At 39.0% G+C, this 27534-nt stretch overlaps 2 protein-coding genes across 2 annotated transcripts in view; one reads left to right on the plus strand and one right to left on the minus strand.

Moving 5' to 3' along the window:
- The window catches only part of LOC145499550 (uncharacterized), a 96557-nt gene that overhangs the window by 26635 nt on the left and 42388 nt on the right, over window positions 1-27534 (minus strand). The window contains exons 9-32 of the mRNA XM_081479073.1: window positions 26233-26451; window positions 25271-25529; window positions 24431-24548; window positions 23321-23526; window positions 21764-22002; window positions 20720-20825; window positions 20062-20223; window positions 18518-18649; window positions 18108-18239; window positions 17432-17638; window positions 15919-16140; window positions 14155-14305; window positions 12837-13002; window positions 11499-11764; window positions 10585-10745; window positions 9781-9940; window positions 8880-9012; window positions 7796-7988; window positions 5871-5973; window positions 5451-5564; window positions 4338-4511; window positions 3270-3509; window positions 2566-2697; window positions 807-941 (exon numbers count right to left, since the gene is read on the minus strand). Of these exons, the coding sequence (XP_081335199.1) occupies window positions 807-941; window positions 2566-2697; window positions 3270-3509; window positions 4338-4511; window positions 5451-5564; window positions 5871-5973; window positions 7796-7988; window positions 8880-9012; window positions 9781-9940; window positions 10585-10745; window positions 11499-11764; window positions 12837-13002; window positions 14155-14305; window positions 15919-16140; window positions 17432-17638; window positions 18108-18239; window positions 18518-18649; window positions 20062-20223; window positions 20720-20825; window positions 21764-22002; window positions 23321-23526; window positions 24431-24548; window positions 25271-25529; window positions 26233-26451 (4130 nt within the window). The remainder of the gene's footprint in view (window positions 1-806; window positions 942-2565; window positions 2698-3269; window positions 3510-4337; window positions 4512-5450; window positions 5565-5870; window positions 5974-7795; window positions 7989-8879; window positions 9013-9780; window positions 9941-10584; window positions 10746-11498; window positions 11765-12836; window positions 13003-14154; window positions 14306-15918; window positions 16141-17431; window positions 17639-18107; window positions 18240-18517; window positions 18650-20061; window positions 20224-20719; window positions 20826-21763; window positions 22003-23320; window positions 23527-24430; window positions 24549-25270; window positions 25530-26232; window positions 26452-27534) is intronic.
- LOC145499563 (uncharacterized) lies at window positions 26629-27523 on the plus strand. The gene has a single exon (XM_081479084.1). The coding sequence runs from the start codon at window positions 26811-26813 to the stop codon at window positions 27486-27488; it is 678 nt and encodes a 225-aa protein (XP_081335210.1). The 5' UTR covers window positions 26629-26810; the 3' UTR covers window positions 27489-27523.

Genomic DNA, 27534 nt, shown 5'->3' on the forward strand with positions numbered 1-27534 from the left:
TTAAAATCCGAATAGTATTGTAATTTCTTAGAATTTTAGATTTTAGTTAGGTATAAATTGTACTTTAACGCTTGTAATTTTTTGACCTATAACTTAGTTTTTTAGATTTTTAGTATTTAAGCTGTAATTTTCACTTGTAGCGTGTAACGTTCATTTTTTATGTATTTTAATTGTAATGCGCATTTGAACATATACGTATGGAATTTGCGCACAGCAAATTCATAATTATCATTATTATTATTATTATTATTATTATTATTATTATTATTACTGATCCTTTCAGTGCAGCTCTTAACGATTATTGATCTGGCTTTAGATCTAAAAACCTTTTGTCCTGATAAGCGTCTGTGCTTTTTTGCGGGAAAATCCATCCTAAGTTGCTATGAGGTTGACTGCGAGATACTGGGTACCCTATTTGCTACTATTTGCCACTATGTGCCACTATTGGCCACTATTCGTACTATTCGCTATTCGCTATTCGGGACTATTCGCTGTTCGCTATTCGCGACTATTCGCTATTCGTTATTCGGGTTTTCCAGACACCCACAAAAGTCATTACGTCAGAGAAATCGTTTCCTGGCTTGGGTTCGCAGACTTTATTTCGGTGGAGACAAACGACAGCCGGAAATATGTCTGCGTTCGCAGGATAACTCTAATGCGGCTACCCCTGGGACATTCAGGTCTGTCCCTTTGGTATCCGTAATTAAGAGTTTGAACTGTAGTAGCTTTGAATATAGGTGCACGCGCAAGTCTCATTGATACTATACACTCACTAGAATGTGAAGTTGATCAGTTCCTGGCCTTACCTTCACAGAGCAATTGACTATTCTCCTTCAGCTCGTATCCCTGTTTACATGCACAAAGATAGCTACCTGGGGTGTTGATACACACACCATTTGTAATATCGCAACCTCCATTGTTTGTCTGGCATTCATCCTTGTCTAAAAGTGACAGCAGGGCAAAAGTTTACAAAAAGCCAGATGTATCCGTTGTACTTATACAAAGCGTTCACTTATATACGAGTCGACGGACTCTACTTAGTTAGAGTCGTCAAACTTTGTCCCAGGCACATAGTGACGGGCAAACATTCTAACAGGAAAAAACAGCAACATCAAAAATATTTTTTTACAGTATAATAACTACGGAAACGAATATGATGTCATACGCTCTCACAATTGGGTCAGAGCATTCATTATGAAACACCGTTCTTAAATGTTTAGCAAGAAAGTTGTAAAAAGCATGCATGTAGAAATTTTTTATTTCAATCGCAACATCGTTTTAGATCGACAGCTGAGAAGACTTGACGCTACGCACACTCTCAATAGCCTGCGTTGCAGCCAGACTTGTCATGAAATCCCCGATATAGTCCGTCTGCGAAACTGCTCCCAAAAGCTTGTTCTGCTATCCCGCATGGATACACGGATCTGTGTATCCATTTCTGATTGGCTAGTTTCTTAGGCGCCTTGTGATTGGTCATATTCTTGCAAACTATAGCTATAATCCTGTGTTTTTACGAGGACTTTTCACCAGAGTAGAGCCGTTAGAGGTCATAGGTCTATGTTGTTTCCGTTGTTATCCGCGTGTAATTTGTAGATTTTGACACCTGTTTTTTGTTACGTGCTTTTTGCATTTGTACTGCAAGATATGATTTAAGCTCTCTTAATATTAGCTATGGAAGGACAAAGTTTGAAATATTCCGTGAACATGTTGGTTACTGGCATTTTGTATTATTACGCCGTACCCGGCTGTGTTTGATTAAATGTTGCAAGTTATGCTGCTTCTTATCACGGGTGTCATTTATCTTTGTCCGGCTTCGCCAGAGAATCTGGCACCACGAGGCTTGTCGAACAGAGCATCCGCAGTGATCGGAAGGCACTGGAAAATCAAAGATTTACCGTCACCCGTCGGCAATTTACAAAAATATTTTGACCTTCAAGAAATTCGCGAACCGAGTTTTCCTGTTCGGGTAGAAGATTATTGATTTCAAACTGCTCTCTCACGGCTTTGAACGCTTTTTGCCAACCTTCCTCTGTAATTGCAGGCATCTTATTTCCAACTCGAGTTAGATTTGACGTTTAATAATGTACAAATTTACAAATGTACTTGGGAAACTCACACAAAATTATTTTTAGCATTACGTGTAGTTGCGTAATCGCTTTCGCAAGAATTATCCAATCAGAAAGCGCATAAGAAACTAGCCAATCAAAAATGGATACACAAACTGCGGGATATCAGAACAAGCTTTTAGGAGCCGTTGCGCAGACTGACTATACCGGCGGTTTAGACTGTCTGCGACGCAGGCTAACTCTCAACGGTTGTTGCATGGAATCTCACTGGGGGAAGAACGGAGCATAACAAAGTTTGTGTATAACAAAGTTTGTGTATAATCTTGTTCTGAATTTTAACCATAGTTAATAGAGGGGACTGGTTATAAAGCCTGGCAAGCATCAAAGGAGCAAACAAAGATGCCGAGATTTATGTTGGAATGGAATCTCCCTGCAACTATATGATGTTAACCAAACGGTCTCCTTCTGTCGACGTCTTGTAAAGCAATCCTTAACTTACCAATGCAGGTTTTGGCATCATAAGCGATGTTGTAACCAGGCCAGCAGCCACACTGGACTTTCAGGTTACACAGGTTATAACAAACCTGTTGACAGCCGCCATTATCAAGCTGACACAGATCCGCCATGGCACCTGTAAGAGGAGATAACAAGACTTATGATTTGCACGGAAAGAGGAGCTGATTTGAAATAAACTGGAAATGAGATTTCGGCAAGAAAGCCGACGAGAGTTTGGTCAAATAAGAAATGAATTACGTTCAAAAATACTTTGATTATCCATTAGGGCATAAGAAGTCTCTTAAGTTCCTCGTGGAATGGAAACACGAGAAAAAAAAAAAAAAAAAGCAAAACGAAATAAAACAACAACAACAACAAAAAAAAAACAAAACAAAACAAAACAAACCAAAACAAAACAAAACAGAACAAAAAACAAAAAACCAAAAACAAACCATTAATCAATGGCGAAAACCAATATGGCTGTACATGTGCGCTACATTTGCAGACTTCGAGACTTAAACCGGAGTAAAGTCAAGTCCTCTCTTACTGCAAAGTTAAATTCATTGAATTCAATTATGTTTACCAGTGTACATTAAAATACAAGTGTAGAAATCCAATCGCAAACTGCAATATACAAAAGTTAAAAAAAAAAGAAAAAGAAAAAATTACCTGGTGCGATATTTATATATTTGTATAATATTCACTCACCGACTCTGGAGTAAACAAACACCTCACATAACGTAAGGATACCCTCTCCAAACATCTGCACGGACACGTATCGTCCTGGGATTGGTGGATCACACTGAACGGTGAGGAATTGTCCCTGGCCCACAGTCCCCACGCGGTCATGACATGTTGGGTTCTGTAAATTGTTTGTGTTGACGCCAACTCTGACATCAAAGTTAGTGAGCCTCTCGTAGTATTCATAACGATTAACGATCAAGACGTCTAAAAGGTAAAGGATAGATAACTTCTTAACAACCGAGCTCGAGGGCCGCACTAGGAAATATTGGCCCGACGTCGCGGCAGTGTCGACCGAGCGCGATGAGGTCCGTGCAAAAAACGGCCCTAGGCCAATATTCCACAGTACCGCTTGAGCAAGCTAAGTTAAAAAGTAGCTTATTATATGACACTCCATGGAAGTTGCAAAACGCTCGTAATGACCGTTTCCATGGAAACGGTGCTTCTGGAAAAATCCTGACCAAGAAAGAACCAATCAAAACTCTCGTATTTACCTCAAGACTACCTCACCTTATAATCCATCAAATATTTTCGCTCGCACGCGATTGGTCTAAACACGTTACGTGACCGAATACTTCCAAGCTAATACTGCCGAATGCCCGAGATTATAATCCTTCAAATAATTTTCGCTCGCGCGCGATTGGTCTAGACACGTCACGTCATCGAATATTCCCCAGATGAAACTGGGGAATATCCGATAATACTCCCCAATTTTCAAAACTGCGCGCGTTGCGAAAAAGATTGAAGAATAATAAACACAATAGCCTCCATTTGGAAAATATGCTCGGATATTTGTCCTTGGACATTATCTGTTCCCTGAAGCTCACAGGTTTCCTCGAGCTACGCTCTCGGAAAACTGTTCGCTTCTCGGAACAGAGAGCATATTTTCGCGCCAAATGGAGGCTAATGTTTATATATACACCGGAAGACTTACTGGTCTTAAGTCTCCTTGTAGAACTATTGTACAGTTTCGAAAATGAAAATCAAGTTTGGAAGCTGTGGTCACGCAATTTTAGGTCTGGATCTACCACGTACCTGTCACGATGTATTCCCTTCCAAGGTCAACTCTCCACCATGGATTCTGTTCTTTCCTGGTGTGTGTGCATGATTTCTGGTCATAGTAAGGTTGGTAGTTTTCATCCACAGCTCGGCTGCTGAATCCGTTGTAGTCAGTACTTGATTGTGCTGTTGTCTTCTTGAAAGCGAGATCTTTTAAAAATATATTATCAATGAATTATTTTCGAACTCTCTGTTTTAATTAAGTTCGATGTGAAGAACTATTTACAGAAACAAGGTTGCTTAATTAAGAAAACATCCAGTCTATTCACGTCGAAAGCTCAGAACAAAAAACTTCTCATTTAATAACAACGTCGAGGAAAGGTAGGATCTGATCACTGCTGAAGACATTAAAGATGGTCACAGCACTTTTATAAGGGTTTTGGAATCTTAGTTGACAGTTATCAGCTAAAATTCGGGCGATGTCTCTGCTGACAGTTAAACTTTCAACTCGGTTTTCAGCTATCGGAGAATAAATTACCTCTCAGATGTGTCAGTAGCTATCAGCTCCGAAACGCTTGCATCATTTCTCAACTGTCAGTTAGAATTAATTTTGACCAATTCTCAACTTTCTGTTAAAACCCTTTCGTACCATCCACCATGTTTGTGAAACTGTGTACATTTCTTTTATATTATTTACAAGTTGTTGGAGCTAACGCGTTCGAACACTGATATATATTCATGTGCACCGAAATGGAAGACTTAACCGCGAATGCAACTTTCAATAGTCAAGAATAGCGTTGATGAAATTCGCTAAGTATGGTTTTGAACATTGTGATTTTTAAAAAACTTCTGTCTCCATGATTAGAGCCAAACATGGTGAAGTTTTACGATGGAAGTTCTACCTTCCCTGGGCAATGATCATTAGCCTGAGCGAGTTGTCTCTCACAGTCAGGTGAACTGTTGGTCTGCAGATGTTTGATATGCTTTTTGTAATTTTTAGGTCACGTACTACACGATGAGTTGAGCTTTTGGTAAGAAAGACATTTAAGGCAACATCTATGAGATGAAAAGAATGATATCTCTAAAGCCCAGCGACAGCGGCGTTAAGGAACTATGGCGGTATTGTTGTGGCAGGAATATGTAACTTACTTCTGGGGTATTTGCTGCAAATGCTGACAATTGATTCATCTACAACCTCGAACCTCTGGTCAACTCGAGCTTGATCGAAATATGTGCATTTTTCCAGATGGACATATGGATCGGCTGTGGGAAAAAAAAAAAAAAAAAAAAAAATACATGAGATGAACTAAATTGTCAGAAAGACCACAATGTATGAATTATGCAGTTATAACATTAATGGTTAGAGTGCCTGCCTGGAAAGAATTGCCGAAGAAAATTATTTAAGGGATTTTTTACTCAAGACTGTATTAGGAAGAGAGAAATGACAGTGGATTGAGAGATGGTAAAGCAGGAAGCGAGCCAAAGCGTACACTTGCTGGGTGGTTCCTTTCAAGTGTGGCAGAACAGAGTTTTATAATATATGTCCCAAACTATGATCCGACATCTTACTTGGAATAAAGTTGAATTTTAAGTGTTCCTTAATGACGGAAGTGTCGCTGTTTTCACATTTGTCGCTCAGTACAATTTCATCGTTGTTTGCTGGAAGCATAACCTGAGAAAAAAATTGTTTGTAGTTTAGTATTTTACTGGCCATTCCTTGTTAAAATGTCTTTAAATCTGTCTTCATCGTTACACTTCCAAAATATAAACTGTCATTTTCTAACAATGCAGTATTGACAACTCTGACAGACATTAAATATGACTCATACGAAGCTAATAATTCGCCTCAATTGAACTGCTGACACGCAAAATTTATGGCGAAACTCTCTTCTACTTGTCGGAAGCGAACCAAAACACTATAGATTATGATCTTCAAAGTGGGTCTTTAGATGAAAGAGGCGACTAATTTTCTATCTTTCTCTTACTGTACAGAAAGTTTTCATATCAAAGCACTTTCTTATTTTCCAAGTCATGATATCAACTGTTGAAGCTTTATCATGGAAAGACAACGATATAAAGCTACACAAAGGTACAATGTAACACCAGCTACCAATCTTTTTTTGTTCTCTTCTGAAAGAAGAAAAATTATCGGTGAACGCGTTAAAATCCCATAATTGACGTCCAATGAAAATGAATCGCAGATCGTATGCTTTAAACCAAGGAAAACACTGCTTGGAACATAGTTTACCGAGCACCTTTTAGATCATTTTCTATGTGCAAATATTTCAAAACTAATCTCCTTCTGGGAGATTAGTAATCAGTGATTTTCTAAAAGAAAAATAAAACTAAAGGGACAAGGAGCTGTGGACTTTTTTGCAAAGAGATAAAGGGACGCTCATCCACCTTTTCTGAACTTGTAACGTAACAATTCGGTTTTCGCTAGGTTTAAATCAATGTGCAGTTTACTATAATACCATGCAAGCCTCTGACACAGCCCATAAAGTACATGGAACGCCATATTTTTGCAATATTTGTCCCTGCCGGCTATATAACGACAATGTGTAAGCTAGGTTTGAAGGTTTTAGAACTTTTTTGTACGAATTTTATGAGCGTTGTTAAAGTTTTCGAGGGCTAAGAATTATGGGCAAGTGTACCAGTCGCCATCATTTTTCCTGCGGAGGATTTGACACCGTGTCATTTAGTGTAAGTGTTGTAGTAGAATTAGAACGAGACTGCTATACTTCTACTTATTGGTGGCCAGCCTTTTTGTCTGGGTATGCAAAATGCACAATATTGCTCCCAGAATAGAAAACGTCTGCCTCCTCTTCTCACATTACGATACAGCATGCACCAAAATCGTACCTCTACTTTTTGGTCTCTCTTTCAATGTATTTCGATATATGTACTTTTTCTTATCCTTTTGGTTTCTTTGTAGTACTAGTACGCTGCTGTACTGCTAGTGTATGTTGTAGATTATACAAATGAACCAGTATAAATGATTTTAAAAAGCACCGTAAGTAATGGAAGCAACGCCTTGTAAGGACATCACAGTATTCTAATACAATTGATTGATTTGTTCATGTAAGTAAGTAAGTAAGTAAGTAAGTAAGTAAGTAGTGTAAGTATTATTAATTTCAAAAACGAGTGTGAGGGTTTCATCAGGTTTACAAACGCGAGAAACACTTGAAACCACGAGGCCGCAGGCCGAGTGGATTTATTGTTTTCGACCAGAATAAGATGCTCTGGTTGGGTAAGAGCTGCATGAATAATTAATGAGTTTGAGAAGCTTTGTTAAAGTATAGTATAACATTTTAAATAGTGTAAGAATCCAGTATTAGCGTTAGTAACGTATTGTGAATTTTTCTGTGTAAAAAAAACAAACAAACAAACAAAACAAAACAAAAATCAAAATCAAAAGAAAGCATTATCGTGACTGTTCAGAGTAATTCATAGTTCTTTTGGAAAAAAACATGCCTCATAAATTGTTCACTAACCCCAGACTTCGTGTTGACACACTTTTTACTTGCAATGTGTTGCAGTGACCCTCCAGTGGTGAAACTAAACTGATGTCCTTCACATGTCGAGTACAAACCAAGTGCAACACCATTCGTGGCTGCTCCTGTTGACTTCACACATTTTCCACTCAGGGTGTGTTTCAGATATCCATTATCCAACGTAAACTCCAGCCTAGCAAACAGAGTATGTACGATTCTTTTCAACCTTAAAAATACTGATTTGTACATAATGGTTTGTGCAGTCTCAAAATCTTTTCCTGTATTTCTTTCTTGTGTCTTAATGATCTTCATTTTCCATCTCCCTTTCGTTCCTCCTTGTCTTTTTCTTTTCTTTCAATGTTCTTTCATTTCATAGCTCAAACCGTCTTTAGTATAAATCTACTATCGTTCTATCACGAATGCCGTTCTCTGATTGGCTACGCTACTCACTATATATTATGTGTTAGTATCACCCAACTAGTGGACTAATGCAAATCCTGCATTTTGATTGGCTACGCTACTAGGGGACTATTAGTAATAGTCCTCGAGTAGCGAAATTGGCGCCATCAAGCGTGACGCTTTCTTTCGTTTTACTCCCAAATAAATATTTTTTCAACTTGCATTTGCTAACTTTATTATTACCTTTTCTGTCCGACTAGTTGGGTGATACTAAAACAATTAGACCCTTCGCCCTCAAGGGCCACGGGTCTAATTGTTAAATAAAGTGTCCTCGTCAACTATCACGCGATAGAAATCTCGAGCTCATAATCTAATTGTTTAATAGACGTTTTGTAAGATATGAACGTCCGTTTATACAATTCTTATTACGTAATCTGTAAAGATAAAATCGTCTTCAGCTTGAATTTTTGTAAAATGCTTTGATTCATCATTCTTCGCCAATACATCTGATATTTTCAGGCAAGATCAAATGCGAGTAACTCTGCTTTCAGACGAACTCTTTGCCAACATCTACATCTATATATGTAATCTGCAGACAAATATTACAGCATGCATCTTAATATAAAAGTACAGCACTCTCTATCTTTTCATTTGGACCTACCTAACTGCATGATAATCTACTTACCGACTTTCACTGCATCCAGCGTAGATGACCAACTTGTTTCCTTCAGATACACTAGTTCCACCACCTTCTGGATGGATGCACTTTAGAGAACCCAAATGGACTAAAGAACCTGGCCCATTTACACTTGTCGTGCCTGAAAAATGATCACACAGACGCATCAGCCGCCATTGCCGTGCGAGCCGGTTTTAGGAAGGTCTTTACTTGGGTATATCTTTCTTGCCCATTTTAATAACAGAGATTTTTTTTCTGTTGTGACATAACTTCGTGAGGATTTTTTTCTGTTTTCGGATATGACAAAATAGTTTTATAAGTCTGAGATCGCGGAGCAAAGATGATGGATTTTATAACGTAATGTGACGTTTTCTTAAATAAGTGGTTAACCACCGATCTCTTGTAGAGTAACTTGAAACATATCCAGCGAAGGAAAAACGCTTTCACAGTGTCTTAAAACGACAAAACCCAATAAGCTTCAGAGCTTTCTATCTCCTTGTAACGCTAATTAGGGTTGGCGGGAGAGGGGGGGGGGGGGGTGGGGGCGAGAGACTGATTGTGCGACTGAGGTTTATAAGCCTTTTCTCAATCCAACTAAATTATAAGTCATTTTATTAATGAAGAAACTATAGTCTTTCTATGGACAGTAGCTTGCGGTGGAAACGAATTGGTGGGGAAAATGGTTATCGGATTGTGGTTTGTAAACCTTGATTAAACAAAACGGGCGCATTCTTTTGTTTACCACCCATCCAGCTGTACATTGTATATATTGTATATTGTATATATACAACTGTATATTATTATTATTATTATTATTATTACACAGTGTCGAAGAATCTGTTGATTTCAATAAACAGATTCTCCTTCAGCTCTTTTGCAGAACCACTATTATGTTTGAAACTTTATTCACCGACTGTCCAGCACTGATTTGCTCTTCTCCTCTTGATGGATCTCACTGCCAAGTCGCACTGGAAATTTTGATCATCTTGTGCCTGGTCACACTTGCTTTGTATCAGCTTCGAGCCCTGAGAGGCTCCGTTCGTATCGATACAGAGCTTGGAGTACGTGCTCTAAAACACAAACGCATTACAATTACAGAGACATCATTCTAAAAATGGATTTGCTCCAATTTGGCTCAGGCAAATAAGTGTAATTTGAAGGCTTAAAAGCAAAGGGGTAATGACGGTGAATACATCAGTGTTACACCTTTACACCTCTGTATGAAAAGGTCTGACAAATACGGCATTCGCCATTTTTTTTTGCAACACATTAACCTTCGTTTTTAACTCGTGAATTGTGCATTCCAATGAACGAGGTATCGAATATTCACGTCGCATTTGCTCGAGCAAAATTAGAGCAACTCTATTTTCTCACTAACATACTGATTAGAAACATCACATGTATTATCTATATCATTATAAAATCGCGTTCTACCGTGGTATAACGCATAAAATTACCGACGCAATATCTTAAATGGGAAGAAATCGCGACAAAAGAAAATTAAATTTCGAATTTAGGCCAGCTTTGAACAATTAAGTTTCCGCGCAAGTCATTTTGATTACCAATTGCAGGACAGGAATGCAACAGTTAGCATGTTTGTAATAGTGGGAGCTGAATTAACGCAGGCAGCAAATGTGTTGGTTTCCTTTTAAGAAAGAAAAGCATTAAATTGGAAAATATTCTATCGCTATAGCTGAAGGAAGAGTTCATAAACCTGGATTTGTCCTTTGACGGTGTAACTCCAGACCTGTCTCTCGTCAGTATCCTTACAACCTGTTACTTTAATTAGAGTACCATCTGTCTTGGAGTCCACGTACAAACAGGGTCCATATCTGTCATCTGTGGCGGATTGCTGATTCTCTATCAAGAATTGCTCTTTACACCGGAAGAAGGAAGAGACCAATTACTTTTTGAAGCATGGAATTGTTAAGTCATAATTGTATAAGAATCTAGTGTATTAAGAACCTACTGGCTGAACTTTGAAAATTAGACCCCCATTATAAAAGAACTCATTCAACCTGAAATTTAAAACAGGTTTTTATTTGTAAGATCAGCCTAATCAAGTTAAATTTGTCGCTTCGTCGCCAAGTAGGATAATAATAGTAGTGTTATTTTGAAAAAAAAAAGTTTTTCTTCGTCAAACTAACCCCAGATTTCCCGAGTTAATTACATGTCAGCTGCAAAGAAAAACATTATGGTCTCGGTAGGACAGCTCGATTTTGATTGCTATTCGTTATGTGGGCGCAGTCACCGTATGCAAGGAGGCGCAGTCTTTTTCAATGTTAAAATATTTCGGTAGATCGACTTGTTGAACCAACTGCTGTACAATAATCTTCGATTTTCTGTTTGATTCACTGTATGTTTTTTACGACCACGTGAAACAAAATCTGCCAGCTAAATAGCAGAAAAATGCGCAACCTCTGAGACAAAAAAACTTTCAACCCTTCAAATATGAGGAAATGTCCCATCGTGGCCCTGGCTTACTGGCGGATTTGAGCCATATGACCGTTGTGACTCCAAAAAAGCCTATTTTGTGGTAAATGAAATATACTGATATGACCTCAGTCTTTCTTTAGATAACGTACTATTACTGACCCAGTTCTTCTCTAGATAAGGTATGAAGCTCACCTGACATTGCAAAGTCAACATAAGGATTAGGATTGTCGTAGTAGTTAGTCTCAGTGTCTGTTGCATCTTTTTGATTCATTTTATCCTGGTACCATTCAGTGGATTTATCCGATGTCGCCCTCAGGCTTCCAATTGGGTCCCTTAGGTTGAAACTCACGGCGAGAAATAGGTCCGCTCCAAAAATGACCAAGTCGACTGCTGCAGTGAAAATCATATCGGGGTATCCTCCGGATGCGTACGTGGACAAAGCAAAGTCGATTATGATACTGATGGAAAATAATTAAAAGCAAAACTTGATTATTTACCTCTATGACTGGGGTCTGGCAGCGTGTCTTAGTCCCGCTTTAATGTGCTATAATGTTAAACAATCGGTAATAATGCAAGAAAATAGCTAAAAAAAGCAGAATAACAACAAGGAAGTCAAAGAAGAAGAAGAAGAAGAAAAAGAAGAAGAAGAAGAAGAAGAAGAAGGAGGAGAAGAAGAAGCAGAAGCAGCAGCAGCAGCAGAAGAAGAAGCATTAGAAGAATAAGCAGAAGCAGCAGCAGAAGAGGAAGAAGAAGAAGAAGAAGAAGCAGGAGAGGAAGAAGCAGAAGTAGGAGAATAGGAAGATCATGATGATGAGACAGAAGCAGAAGAGGAAGCAGAAGAAGAAGCAGAAGAAGCAGAAGAAGATAATAGATAAGAAAATAATAATAATAATAATAATAATAATAGTAATAATAATAACAATATTTACAGAGGATATCACCAAGCTAACACTAAGTTAATTAGGGTGGTCCTCTGTCTACATTACTACAATTTACTATGCAGAATTAAAAACTGAAGCTTAAAAATCTAAAATTACAAGAATAAGCAGACGTAGAAGAAACAGTTTGTTTAGCTTTGTGTGCTGTAATGATTCAATTTAACGCCCGGGGCACTAATTACCATTAGTTGCTTAAGGGAATTTTTATTGGAGAGGAGAAAATTGTAAGAGGCAGGGCGTTTTTCTCTTTTTGGACATACATCACAGTATACACATATAAAAGTGATACGGTCCTTTATTGAATAAATAGCCCTTTTGTGACAGCCCTTACGATAGCTCTTCTATGACAGTCACAGAACAATTTGCTTCATTATTCGAAATCAGTGTACTCATCGTTTTGTCCAGGCTGTATATTTCATCAGTCGTCTTATTAGTCTATTCTAGACTGTGGTATGTGATCCTTCTGATTAATGCAGTGTAAATAATTGATATATTTTGTAATAAATTGCTCACTTATCTACCGGTCAGATGTGTTTGCAGTCGCAGTATCGTTACATATAAACAGAAACAAATAGCGATTAATCTAAATTACCTTTTAACTCTAAAGGCCGTGAGAAGGAAGTTAATAGCTTTGCCGACCCATCTAGTGGCAGCCTCAGTTAACTTCAGAAAAGCTACAGCAACATCCAATACGCTACACAGACCTTTCGTGATATGGTTCACCACGTTGCACGCTCCCTCACACAGACTCGCCACCGCTGAAAACACACAATAAAAGGTTTGTTGCGTATAAGCCAAGGCTGTCGCAAGCGACCGCCTTGGAAAATTTGAGGTAGTAGTCCTCGTAATTCTTCAAATGCTGTATCTCCCAGTTTATAGTCACAAGTTTCGAGTTTATTAAAAAAAGAAGCAACACAGACTCCGCTGAAACTCGGTATTCATTTTGATTTGATTGTTGTTCGCTTTGTTTTGTTGTTACAAGACCAAAAAAAAAAAAGCACAATCGCAAATCTGCCAGTCTAAATTTTTAAGATGAAGTGACCACTCCCGTTTTGAACCATATCGTTAGAAGATTTGAAGAGGTCATTGACGTTAGTCTAAAAGAAATGGAAATGACCTCTAAACTACTTGACTTTGTGTTGAACTCCACGCAAATGCAACTCTCCAGATACACCATTTAATGGAGGGACAAAATAATAAATAAATGAAGTGATCCATTTAAGGACGAGCGGGCCATTACAACTAAGAAGAAAATGGTTGATGAAATACCATTAATCACGCAGTTTAGACTACGAGTAGTCCCTCTTTCGCTTAGATCATCGTGCGTGACGCGAAAGAAATCCGCAAGAAAAAATGGCCGCCTGAAATCCTGTGGGCGAAACGCGCGTATTTCTCCCCCCTACCCTCCCCCCCCTAACCCCCAGGAGTTCACAAGGCCACTTTTTTCTCGCGGCTTTCTTTCGCGTCACACAGCAGTTGTTCTCTGTGGGCATGTTCAGAAACAGCTTTTTACGCTCGGACGCTTCGCCACAAAAAAGACCGGAACCACGAAACGTCCTGCTTTCTTATTATTGGTCACCGACTACCGCAAACAAGCGAGCCTCACGAAATCCAGTAATTATCTTTCTAGTGTTTTCTGGTCACGCATTAGGAGCATTAGGTAGCGCGTGATGTGCGCGCATAATAACAACGTCCTGATTACGGACTTTGGTTTAGGCTACTGGTTGATGCAATTTCTTTTTTATTTAACCTGCTTGATGCGGAAATTCACATCGCCTTATTCATAGCAACAGTGTTTAAGAGTCAAACACGATATACATTTTAAACAAAATAGTTTTGGGTGTCCCCAATCGGTAGGTTCCTTGTAGCCATCAAGTAGGCTGAAAAATAAATAAATATTGATTGATTACCGTTACATCCTCCTCCAACAACTCCCTCGCAGATAATTTTACTGACGAAGCGACGACGGCGGACATGAGTGGCAAAATCTTCGTTTCGCATCTTCTCCAACTCTCGCTTCTTTCTCCAGCCCTTAAACGCTTTCTTAAAGGCTTTTCCAACCTATATGGACAAACGAGAATGATGGTCAAGTTTTATTTGCAGGAATGTTCACATGATGGTTGAGCAGTAACACTGACTTTGCTCTTTTGCCGCGTCAACAAAACGACTTTGAAATGTCTGTCAGTCCGAAAGCAGGGCTTTGTTAAAACGTTTTTTAGTTCCAAGAGAAGAAATCGTCAGCAACAGACCTTCAAGCTCTCTTGATCGAAATTTTCTTATTTTCATTTGGAGTTGAACGCTGGTGTTATATGTTTAGCTTGAACAAGTTTCGAGACCAATTGGTGCACTGAAAAGCCAAATTCAAAGGCAAAATATAAATCCATTTTTTTCCAGCCGTAGTCATTGCTTACAAGCTCCGTGTTTTAAAGTGGATCAAAACAGTTTCTAGCACTTAGATTGTGATGGTTCGTTTATAACTGCTTTTTCTTAAATGCACTTTTTTTCCAGCCGTCATCATTGCTTACAAGCTCCGTATTTTAAAGTGGCTCAAAACAGTTTCTAGCACTTAGGTTGTGATGGGTCGTTTATAGCTACTCTGTATCACTTGATGCTACAATTATGTTATTAAAAATCTGCCCAATCATTGGTGAACACGTTGTTATCATTTTCGTGACGCAATAGGTTACCATAGCAACAGTATGACCTGCGAAAAACACTCTCAATTACAGCTTTAGGGGCTTATAATTCAAAAAAGGCATGGTGAATTGAAGAATTTTATATTGTCAAATTTTAATAAGCATGATAAGTTTGAACTTTTGGCAAAGTTTACAAAAATCTGTACATGGGGTTCAGAGCCACCTTAAATTTTTGAAAATTTAAGGTGGTATTCTCGCTTGAGTGGTTTGCATTTAGGAAATTCAGCCATTCTCGAATTTTCTGCAAACTTGCCCAGGAGAAATCGATCTATGTCATTATGTGTCCCCATTTTGAAAGTTCTGGATATTCTAGTCAAATTGAAAGCGCCAGATGTTTTACCTTCTGAAGTTCAAACACTTACTAATGGAAAGAACTATCAAAGTATGAAAGTGGTTTTCGCTTCTTCATACAGTAGGCAGACAACGATATAACGCGTCTTGTTTGCCGAGGAGACTGAAAGAAAAACTTTCGAAATATTAACTTTTTGTAAGAACGAAAACGAACACCATTGAGCCATTTCTCTGGTGGAACATGTCAGTACTTAAACTAGTTTACTTGTTTAACGAGACGAGTGATCCGTTATGGAGGCACCCATACGCTGGACAGGGTAATTTAAAGGTGAGTCTGCCCTACACAAGTAACTGAATTTAAGAAGTGTAAGCCTGCAAGATTGCGGTTGTTTAATATGACTTATTACAGTATCCAGAAATCTGGGATGGGAAACATAAAGGTCTGCGGGTAGTTAACTAGCAGGCCAAAACTAGACTCCATAAACCTTTCAAGCGAAAATAGCAATTGGACGTTTGCGGCGGATTAATTTCACCTCAATCCTTTGCTCCGAACAAGATCCTGCAGTAGAGGGCAATCCTACAGAGGGTAGGCATCTTAGTTTTTTTTTACCCTGGCATGCCAAGAACCCTCCAACCTGCGGATGGTTCAGATTTGGAAATTAATCGCCCCAAAAAATCATCACTAACCGAAGATAAAGCTTTGCCGATCCATTTGCCAGCTGCATCCATGAACCCTTTACAATCGTCTTGCGCTTGTTTGCATTTAAGACTCTTACAGTTATCGCACTTGAGTTCCAGTTTTCTTTTACATTCCTCTTTCTTCTCAGTAACAGCTTTTTGCGCATCTTGCAAGCTTTTCTCTGCTGCATCAAAAGCTGCTTTGACCGCTTTCGCTGCTTCATCCAAAGCCTGAAAGAATGTGGTTCCAAAAATTTAGTCTAAACGTACTATCGGTGTTATATAATTCTAACGATTTTTTTGGATTTCTAAAAATTATTTATGGTAAGCATACTTAGATTCACTATTGTTTTAACCATTTCCGAAATTTACAAGGATTTCTCGTTCTTCAGGAGAGCGAGAGGAATTTTGATTATTGTGGCGATTTGCACTCGTCGTTCAGCTGAGTACGGATGTGAGTCTATTGAGGTTTTTTTGTAATATCTCGAATTAGTATATACATAGTGCTTTGATTGGTTAACTCGGTGGTGATTAGCAAGTACTATTCACCTCCGAGCAGCCGACGCGAGAGATTTTTAAATAATCGACCGCTTGTCACACATAAAATAACGTTTTGGTCCGCTAATTATGCAGCTTGTGTGGTATATACTAACACAATTGTTCACCTCAGTGTCGGTAAAAGTGATGGATATTTACCTCCACTTCGATCAATAATTGTTAATTATTCTCGCATTTTCATTGTAGGCTTCTTTATGATCAGTTAAAAATATGACGCATAGATTACGTGATTAACGTTGTTTTTTATTATATGAAACAAACTGATTCCATGTTGCCGTGCGTCTGTTCAGTATTAGATTACAGAAGACATCAAAATGTGGCAAGTATTTCGGTAACACACTCGACTATCGCCTCGTGTGCCGCGTTTTTGCTCATAACACACTTTGACTTCATCTGTGATCTATTACTGACCAGACGCAAGGCAACATGGAATCTTTTTGTTAAACAGATGTATGCCTTGGATATTAATATAGATCGCGCTATTAACTTGCTGTTGTACATTAATTACACCGAGCACACAAGTACATACCCAAGACGACTATAGTAATGAAAACCTGCATGCATGGAGCTCAATGTACATATATTGTAAGGATTTAATGAGTAACGCAATGGCCTGTGCAAGTGCGTTACATTCACTGACACGTTATTTATCCTTCCTCTATCGAACAGCATCTTTTAGTCCCAGATTTCAAAAAAAGGAAAAAACAAAAACAAACAAACAAACAAACAAACAAACAAAAAGATGCCTGCACACTTTCACCATTGTAAAACATGTAGATCTGCCAGTTGTTTTCATCCCTAAAAATGTCCAAGATGATTGAAATTTAATATATTCTAGCAAAATAGCAGATATTGGCTGTGCAGACATGACGGAAAAAAAGTCAACTAGGTTTTATATTTCCTTGTAAGGCCACCAATTCGAACTGGCACTACGAAAATTCCAAAACTGGAGTAATTTTCTTACGTTGTTTATTCCAGTCAAGTCCACTGTAACTCTGACATAAAACGAAGCACCAGCGAAGGTTAAGCTGTAACTTGCTGACACAAACACCTCAGCCGTGATTAGCCCCAGGAAGCTTCCTCGGATTAGCAACTCCATCCGGGTCATTGTCAAGTTCAAACGACAGTAAGTGGAAATTCCTAGCAGCTCCGTGTACCCTTCGATGTATGCCTAAATAAAAAGACCCCGTTAAAAATACAGCGTCATTACAAGCCTAATGGTCGGCTCGGGTCAGGCCGGCCAGGTTCAAGATTTGGCTGGGATCACTTGTTATCACCTTGGGAAAGGTGCTTTTGCGTCACAGATGAGAGTTCGTTTTACTCAGGAATATGAGAGGGTACTCGGGGGCTTAAATGCAACTTAGAACAGAAGAATTAGAGTCAAATCATTTCCATCCAAAGGGAAATAGTGAGTTTCCGAACCTGATACACTCGTAACGTTTTTTAAAATGGTCCACCCTTAAGTGTTAAGTTCAAGCTGTGATTTCATTCTCTTTGTTTGCCGTGCTGCAGTGTTCTGTAACGTGCCATTCCACTTCCTTTTCAATCGAAAATTCGTTTTAGTTGCAAGAAATAAGAAAGCAAATTTTTGCACCACTACGTTCTGTCACTTTATCTAATAATCTGTACTATTGTTTTACCTCAAGGAAGGGCGGAGTCTGTCTGGAGTCAACATAGAACCAAGGACCTTCTTCCGTGTTCGTCGGGCTACGCGAGATTTTAGCAATTCCTAAGATGTCGACTGGATCTGGTTTCAAGTCTACAAAAACAGCCTGGAAAAAATTTCAAATAAGGTAAACATTTGAAGGGATTATAAGTATTCATTTACAAAATCTGACAGATATATAAATTCTCATATATCACCTAAAGCAAGTTAACTGCCTCAGAAAGCACTTCGATAAAAATGCAGTTATTAATTAATCTTGTATCCCTTGATGTATGGCACTTGCCACTGGATGTAGTATTTAATTGTCCCTGAGAAGGGTGAAATTTAGATCATACGTGCACGATGAAAACACTCTATACAATTGCCACTGACAGTGTTACGTACCACATCTGATAACTTGACATGCGCGTAAATCTCCCATCCTAGAATGTTAACTCGCCCTTTGATCATGAAACCCTTGTAGATGTACGGACCACCAGCAATACGTAAATCAAAATCGGCCGTGGCATAAGAACCCTGAAAATATCAAAAGAGTGCAAATAACTCTTGATGATATGTGTGTGTATGGTGCTCTTACTTCCTTGAAGAGTGTTCAAACAAAAGAATCGAAAAAAAAGCAAACTGATCATACATGTAATACTCCGTGTGATACCTATACTGAAGATAATAAGACCAATCCCCGCCTACCCCTCCCATCCCACCCCTCAAGAACAAAATTGCAGGCGTATTTTGGGCGCGTGAGTGCACATTCTCGTATCCTTGGCTTGCACGTGACGTCATCATTTTCTAAAATCTAAAACTAAAGAGCCATCAAAGTTTTTATCCTCATCAGGCATTAGAGGGGGGTAGATTTATATCTGCTTACAGCTTTTCAGCTCAATACCTTGCTTCGTCTGGTAACCAGCGCATTTTGAATTTCAGAGTTATGGCGGTGCGTGACATAAAGCTATGAACGCGCTTGTCGAAAAATATATACTTATCTCGGGATTTTTAGCCTATTCAGAAGTTAAAGTTTTAGGAAAAGTGCTTATGTAAATGCTTGTTTGTTCAGTACAGATAATCAGCCGCCTAGATAGACAAAGTAAGTTCCAGATGTTTACACTATTTTCCGGCCGCCATGTTTGTGTCCCACGGAAGTACACCCACATGGCGGCTCCATTCTGGGCTCTGTAAATTTGTGCAAAATGTTTCGACGAATATCTGAAGTTTAGGAAAACGCACAGACTTAAAACTTGGAGAAGTGTCTACTTCACCAATCTCCTATAACATCACAATTTCCTAACTTTATCCACTGAATTGTTTTCGAATTTTTTTTTTTTTATTGCGTGACAGCGCAAGCCACGCATTAGGTCGCCATCGCAATCTGACCAATCCCTCTACCGGTCAAGCATCCAATTACAATTCAAGATGGAAGCATCGAAAACCTGGTCAATCGAATGTTCCGTTCCAAAATAACGCCTGTACTACAGGCTACCTATAGTGCTCTGTCATTTCCTACGCCATTTGATCGAGGCATTCCAGAAGAAGATGATCCGAATGTTATTTTCGATCACTAAGTGCGAAAATTCACGGAAATTGCATTCCAACCCCTAAAGGAAATTGATGGGATCTTGTAAGCCGTTAGCACCTGAGCTTGAAAATATAATGCGCGCTAAAAGTACTTAAGGTAATTTAAAGTCTTCTTGACTTCAAACTGAGGTTCACGGACTTCTGTTTCTCCCCGCCGAAGAAAAAGAAGGGAAAAAAAAACCAAGAAACTGAATCCTCTCACTGTCATTTCTGTTTTTTTTTCCCTTCCGCTAGCTCTTTCAATCTTCGTTCATTCTCTGATAAGAAGTGTAGAATTATTCTACACTTCTTATCAGTAGCTGTGAACATGGTTATCATGTTTTTGATCCAGTGCCTCACTTTAGAATTGCCAATCTTACCTCGGCGCCTTCTGGGAAGCCTGATTCCGCCACAGGAGGAGGAAGTTGAAATGTGAATCCCAAAAGTCTGATGATCTTTCCCAGCGTGAGCGCCGTGATAGACGCGTAGAAGAATTGCGGCTCTCCAACACCAACGTATCCACTGCCACCGAAACAATGACCCTGAATGGAATTTAATATATATTTTAATATTTTCGTGGCATGAAGTGACTTGGAGTATTGCTACATCCCCACCGCAGCAAGTTTGTCAGTTTATTTTTTTCTTCTAACAATAAAGAGTCAGTGATCTCAAGAGAAAGAGAGTTTAATCAAGATCTTTGGACCACCATATAGAAAACAGAGAATTGTTGGATATTAGCTCTACATAATGGAAGACGAAAGGAGTGTTTGTGCCTTGTGTTGTAACCATGGATTCGGTTGTTTGTTGTGAATATGTCTACCAATTATTTTGATGGGGAGGAGAGTTTTTAAACGAGGACATGATACAGATGTACTAAATGAGTGTCTTGAAGCTTTGATTTTTGTCTCTTATGTTGTTAATGTAACCCGCTTAGTTGCGTTATTTTCAACTACGAAAATCTAGCTAACTGGATTTACCTAGATAATAACGAAATCATGCTATATACATCATGTTAAATTATGCCGTTTATATACTCACATCGTTATTAAAGTCTGCCGGTATTAGACAGTCGTATCCAAATTCTACTCGCATTCCAAACTGCACACCAGTGATGGGTATAGGCGCTCCGACTTTGTACGTCATACTGTGGAGCGAAGGTAGTAAATGGTAAAAAGGTCATTGCATGTGCCATCTGCAAACCAGCTTTTTGGATAAGGAAGGAGACCAAAAGAGAGGTGTTTAGCCAGCCTTCAAAACTGTACAAGCGGTAAACCGTGTGGCAGTAACATAACAATCAGGGGGAAAAATGTTGAGACACTTTTGCAAACAAGTAAAAGACAATATGCGATTTGTGATTTATGAGAAAAACATTTTTTAAAGGAGCTGAAAGTGCATTCGACGTGTGAATTTTGTTAGAATTCTCTATTTAATCAATTAAAATGTACTCTCCTTTTCAAATCGCTTTTTCCAGGGAGAAACACTTCGAATGGACATACTATCGCTTGGTTGACATAGTCTCAGAAAATAATTAGAGTTGTCTATTTAGGTTTAGTTAGATACCTAAACACAAAACAAAACAGTACAAAATAAAAAGCATTATTTAAAAACTTCACAGACGTTTTCAAGCTTCGAGGGTTGGAGTGGAATTAGGCTGTAGTTTTAATCCTTAAACAGATCGATCGACTTTTAAATATCTGAAAAGAATGTTTAATCTTTTAGTCTCTTTGGTCTCAAATACTGGTCAAAGAATAAAAAGAGCTAAATGATTGGACGTTTATCTATCAGGAAATAAGTACTTCTGAAAAATATTTAGTTTTATTGTATGGGAAGGCAAATCCGACCGTTCTGATTCTTGGACGGGATTTTGCTAAATGGAACTTTTCCATTGAAATTTTCATAAGCCGAGTATTTTATTTTTGGTTTGAAATGCCAGCAAATTCAGAATTTGCTACTACTTGCCAATATTTCCCCAGTACGGCTCTCGCGCTCGGTTAGCAAGAGGTTAAAATTAAACGTCAGGTGCGTTTGCTCAAAATATGTGTTTTTCTTTTAAGAAACTACCTACCCAGGCAAAATCCTTACCCAACAAATATGTTCCCCAGAGCAAGCCAAGGGATGGTGTATGCCTTCCGCCACATACCACGCATGCCCAGTTTTCCTGACACTTGCTGTTCCGTGAAATCATATTCCAACACACCAAAGAGCCACAGTTCACTGTTAGGAGCGATTATACCGTCACGTTCAATTTCACCGTTGACAGGCACCTTGATGTCTGCACGGAATCCCAATTTTGTATGTGTATGAGTGGCATTCCAGTCGGCCTGGGAGAGAAAAGAAGATTAACTTGCTCAGAGAATTCTCACACCCTGATTGGTTACCTAGGAGAGGTATTCAGCGTGGAATTGCGACTCTTGAAAATTAAAGCGAGGCTTTGCGTGATATTGCACTGGAGCGACAACAAAACAACAACTCAAAAACAATTAGAAACAGTGACCCGTTTACCCATGTTTTTAAAATCACTATCGCCGTCCACAGAGCCGAAAACAAACTTAAGTCTTTTTGAAAGTGGAAGTCAATTGGAATGGATTCAACTGGAATGGCTTTTCTCGAGCGCCCATTGAGTATTGCAACATCCACACAAACGTAAATGAAACGGAGATTCTTTCATTTAAGAGGAAGACTATGCGATTCAAGGAAACTTTATAACCTGACTCGTGAATTTCACGTTAAATTTCACCTAAAAAACCGATATCACACCCATCGCTTCGCGATTCGTGCGACATCGGTTTTTCGCATGAAACTTAACGCGGAATCCCCTCGTCACGTAATGAATTTTCCTATAGTATCACATACAATTCCAGGAAAGATTAAATTAAAACGCCCTTTACTGTTTGTAAATATGCATTGGTTATATTCAAGGGATATTTAAGTTTGAAAAATGCATAAAATATGCAAATGAGAGGACTTAGTCATCCACTCGACCCAGTATTACATCAAGTATATAAATAAAGCTATCTCGGTCAATTTGCAGAAGAGACCATTGAAACTTGGTAAGCTAATAGTTCTACCGGCAACACACCTACGGCGGTGACTTACTCTTTTCAAGTTTCGTCCAACCTGATTTCAACATTTTAGTTATCTTTAGCTCGAAAAACATTAAGGAAGGCCACGAACTAAGCCTAACATATTTATATGTTTGCTGGATCATGCAGATGAGGCACCATCGGCAAATCCTTTATTATAATCGAGTAAATATTTTCGCTCGCGCGCGATTGATCTAAACGCATTACGTGACTGAATTTGCCCTAGCTAAAACTGGGGAATATCCGAGTAATATTCCCCAATTTTCAAAACCGCGTGTTGCGAAAAACTTTTGAAGGATAATAAACGCAAATAACCTCCGTTTGGCGCGAAACTACATGCTCGAATATTGTCCTTGGACATTATCTGTTCCCACAGTTTTCCTCGAGCTTCACTCTCGGAAAACTGTTCGCTTCTCGAAACAAATATCCGAGCATACTTCCGCGCCAAATGGAGGCTATTGTCTATATATTGAAATGTTCTGGGAATGTCACATCGTTCCAGTTGTGTATATGTGTATATTTCACCTCTTGCAGTGCTTGTTCAGCGATGACTTACCTCTACGTACAACTCAAGTTTGTCGAAGTAGAGTCCATCCCAGATACGAATGTAAGCAAAGCCTACAGCGACTCGTATTTTCTTCCATTCAAACTGACCAGTGATGTAAAAAATAGCCGTTGGCCCTATGATCATCTTTGTAATTTCACAGAATGCGTTGCCACTACAGTCTTTGGGTAGGGCAAGTTGGGCTGCCATGAAGATACCTATATAGATACATTGTACAAAAGTAAATAGATAAAAATATATAGTTGGTAAATTGATGACAGTAAATTGAAATCACGTGATTAGTAGAAACACAGTTGGTAATTCACTGGCTGACTGGTGAGGAGTAATACATTGTGGCCAATACTCGATTAACCCCTTGCCCTCTTCCCTTTTTAAACATCCCCTCTAATAAGCCCCCTCCGTAACTTGCACTTTTTAATAAACCTTCCGACGAGCCAATATATAAATAGCCGAGCCAATTTATAAATAATTTGAATTAACTGCATTTTTATTGAGCAGAAATAAGACCTAAAAAAGTCTCCTTCGTCTATTTTGTTATATTCGCTTGATAATTAATGACTGCTTAATAAGTTTCCTCTCTTATAGCGTACGTCTCCACTCCTCCTCAAATGGTCTTGAGAAGATCGAAAATACATGTTCTCAAGTACATCCAGTATTGCGTGTAAACGTTTTGCAGCGGCTAATTAAAGAAAATATTTTGCATGCAATTTTTACTTTCACTTTCTATCAAATTCCAACCCAACAAAATGTTAACATTTGTCACCTTAACCTCTTATATAATCATTTTTCACAAGAATAACTTTTGAACGACGTTCATGGGATGTTGCAGGAATAAGCCAGCTAGCCATGTTAAAATAGACTGGAATAAAACGTTTACGAAGCCGTTTATATTACCACCTGACTAACAATTTCAATCCAGGCTACCTATAGAATGTTAGACGCGACGAATTTTAGCTTACAAAACCGGAGGTTTCTCTCCAAGAAGTGTCAGCTTTAGATCTTTTTGAATTAAAACTTTCCATTTACAAATACCTGTACTGTGTTCAAGAGCATTTAGACGCAAGTGCTAATACTTTGTGATAACCTTTAGTAAATACGAACCTTTTGGAACAGTAGTAGTGACCTGGGTATGAAGTGGTTCCTTCGAAAACTTGGTCTCTGCGTCCGTTACGATTTGCTGAAATCCTATCTCTTCAGTTGGGTGAAAAGATATACCAATCTAAACGAAGTAATACAAACGTAATATATAGATTTAGCCAAACCTAAAAGCGGAACTCCTGATCACAATATGTTAATTTGGCTTGAACCTGCCATCCAATCAAAACCTAGCACCTGGTCAGCGGTCAGCCGTCTGACGACGCTTTTCGTCGTAAGGCGCATGTTCTCGATCCATACTGCTAATCATGGTCTCTATTTCTATGCATGCATGTGGTTCTGTTCCTATAGTTATGGTGCTTCGCTATTAGTCGGAAAACCAATCAGTATTTATGAACCAAAAAAAAAAAAAAAAAAAAAAAAAAAAAAAAATAGTACGTCTAAACTCTGATGATTTATAATCAGTAATGGACTGAGGCTCATTAAGCCGACCGTTCATTTTCGCAATAGTTCCCACTTCTATGCTCTCGTTTTTCCTTTTGTGGCCACGGTACCTAACTGTGAGTGGGGGCCATTCCATGGCTAGAGACGTTTTTGACATGGCCTTGACTTAATCATTTTATTCACGATCAATATTATTATTAATTAGAAGGTTCATGTATGGGCAACAAGGAAAAAGCTTCATGGAAGTCTTAATTCTGATCCAAACAATATTAAAAGGATGAGTAGAGAATAGAATTGGAAAACGTATCGTGTTAACAACTTGAATAGTTGTTGAAAATGTGAGCACTGTTGTCAACCTAACAGAACATTGTCATGGATTAAAAGATGCGGAATAAATCTTACCTGCAATTCTAAGCCAAGAGCATCCAGAAAATCTACTCCAATGCCGGACAATTTCTCGGATAATTTACCGAAAGACTCGCTATCAAAAGCGAAACCAACAGCGAATGTTGGCCGCCCAAATCTTGTTCCCGTAATGATCTCAACGTGAATTGGAACACCTCCCGCGTCAATAGATCCAGTAAAGCGGTAGACTCCGACTTTGTCAATCTTCCTGAGTAATTCTACAGGCTTCATGGTGAAATCCCATATTCCAGCTCCCCTAGAAGTAGACAAGTCACCGCCAGCAGTTAATGCAGGGCGAAGTGTACGCAAGTATGTTCACCCTATCTTAATTGGTTCAAAGTGAAAACCCGGGGGGTACTCCGAGAAAAATTGGGTCGGGGTGTGCGACCCGCTTCCCAAAACCCTTACCCTATTTATGACCACAATCTGCGATTTTCAATACCCTTTTCACGACCTGGCCCTAAATCAATACCTTGTTTCAGACCTGCCTTATACTTAGTTCCATAGTTCAGACCGATCTTAGAGGCACCGTGAAGGGCTTTTGTTGATCGGACTTATCGATAATGATGAAAAGTAGCTTCTTCTAAAAAAAAAATCATGCCCAATTCAAGACTAGAGTGTGAAAACCAGACCCTATTAATGATCAAAATGGCTAGAATCGATACCCTATTAATGACCAAAACGGCTGAAAAACCATTACCCTTTGGGACCGCACATACCTATATAAGCCATGTAAGGGATTATGCCCCCCCCCCCCCCCCCGGAGTGAAAAGCTCTGCGTTGACCAGAAAAAGTCCCAGATGCAGTGCAAATATAGAGCACTAGAGGAAAGTACTACTTAATAGCTTATCGTTTTCATTGACACGTACTCATCTGGAGCTTGCTCAACAAACTAAACTTCAAACAGTTTTGACTAAACTTCGTTAAATGTGCAAAAAGGCTTATAAAACGTAACTTACTTTAGAGCATTAACGAAGAAATCCGGTAAAGAGTTGGTATTTATGCCAAAGGACGACATCATATCTATGAATGTACCAGATTCAGCCGTTCCCTTGGCGTACACTGATCCACTTTGGACATCCTTTTTCACCTCGGTATCAAATACATTTCCAGTCGTCAACGTATAACTTCCCTTAGCTTTAAACGTTTGTGAATTTCCCTCCGTGTAGTAGGAGAACCTAAATCGAAGCAAAAAAAAAAAAAAAAAAAAAAAAAAATCCCGTTCACTAAAACAGGCAAGGAGAAAAACCTAGGTCCGATCATCAGCTTAGAGCAAGAAAATCTTGGTGTTGGTCAAGTGAAAATAGAGGTTCGGTGGCCCGGTGGAACACTGCAAGTAGCCTCTGAAATCTTGTGAGTCTTATACCCCGTTCACACCAAAGCTTAAACATGTTTAAATCGTGTTTTAATAAACTTGTTTTACTAAACTGCCTGTTCACATCGCGGGCGCGTTTAACAAAACATGTCTAGAACCGTGTTTTATAAAACTACCTTGACGAGGTAGTTTAACTTTTGTGTTTTATCAAACACATCCAAAATGGCGGCCGTTAAAAAACCTCGCGGAAGAGTTTGGGAGAACAGAGAGACCATGTTGTTACTTCAGAAGTGGGGGGACGAAAACATACAAACAAAACTATTGTCCTGTACCAGAAAGAAGCCTATATGGCAAGAAATCAGCGCATTTCTACGGGCGGCGGGCTACGAGGACAGGGACGAAGACGCCTGTAAAACAAGAATACACACTTTGGTAAGCGCGTATCGTTCCTACAAAGATGAATGCAGGAAGACAGGAAACGGAACTCCGAAGAAGAAGCCGGCGTTCTTCGATGAAGTCGATGAATTCTTATCAGCAAAGCCCTGCACGAAGCCAAAGAGTGTTGTTACTTCTTCCCAAATTGTCATTGGGGATGGTACACAGGTCTATGAAGAAGAAAGCAAAGGAAATGTCGAAAACGTTGCGCCAAATTTAACTTCCAGCAGCAGCAGCGACAACAACAACAAAGCCAGCAAATGCCCGGAACCAAAAAAAGATGCTTGTGTGACATGTACAGGTGAGCTTTCAAAAAAACACTATCGCCTATTGGAGGGCCAGACAATTGTCGCACGTAACAGAACATGGGCGCCTTGCACTGTCGATAAAGTTGATGGGTTTATTTTTGCAAATATACTTCAAGACAGATGGAATCATGTATTGCAAGAGATAAGTAAAACATAAAGCAGCTGCTAACATTATTAATTTCCGACTTGGATCCCCACATTTA

The sequence above is a fragment of the Orbicella franksi genome, chromosome 10, assembly GCF_964199315.1.
Source record: "Orbicella franksi chromosome 10, jaOrbFran1.1, whole genome shotgun sequence".
NCBI classification, from domain to species: Eukaryota; Metazoa; Cnidaria; class Anthozoa; order Scleractinia; family Merulinidae; genus Orbicella; species Orbicella franksi.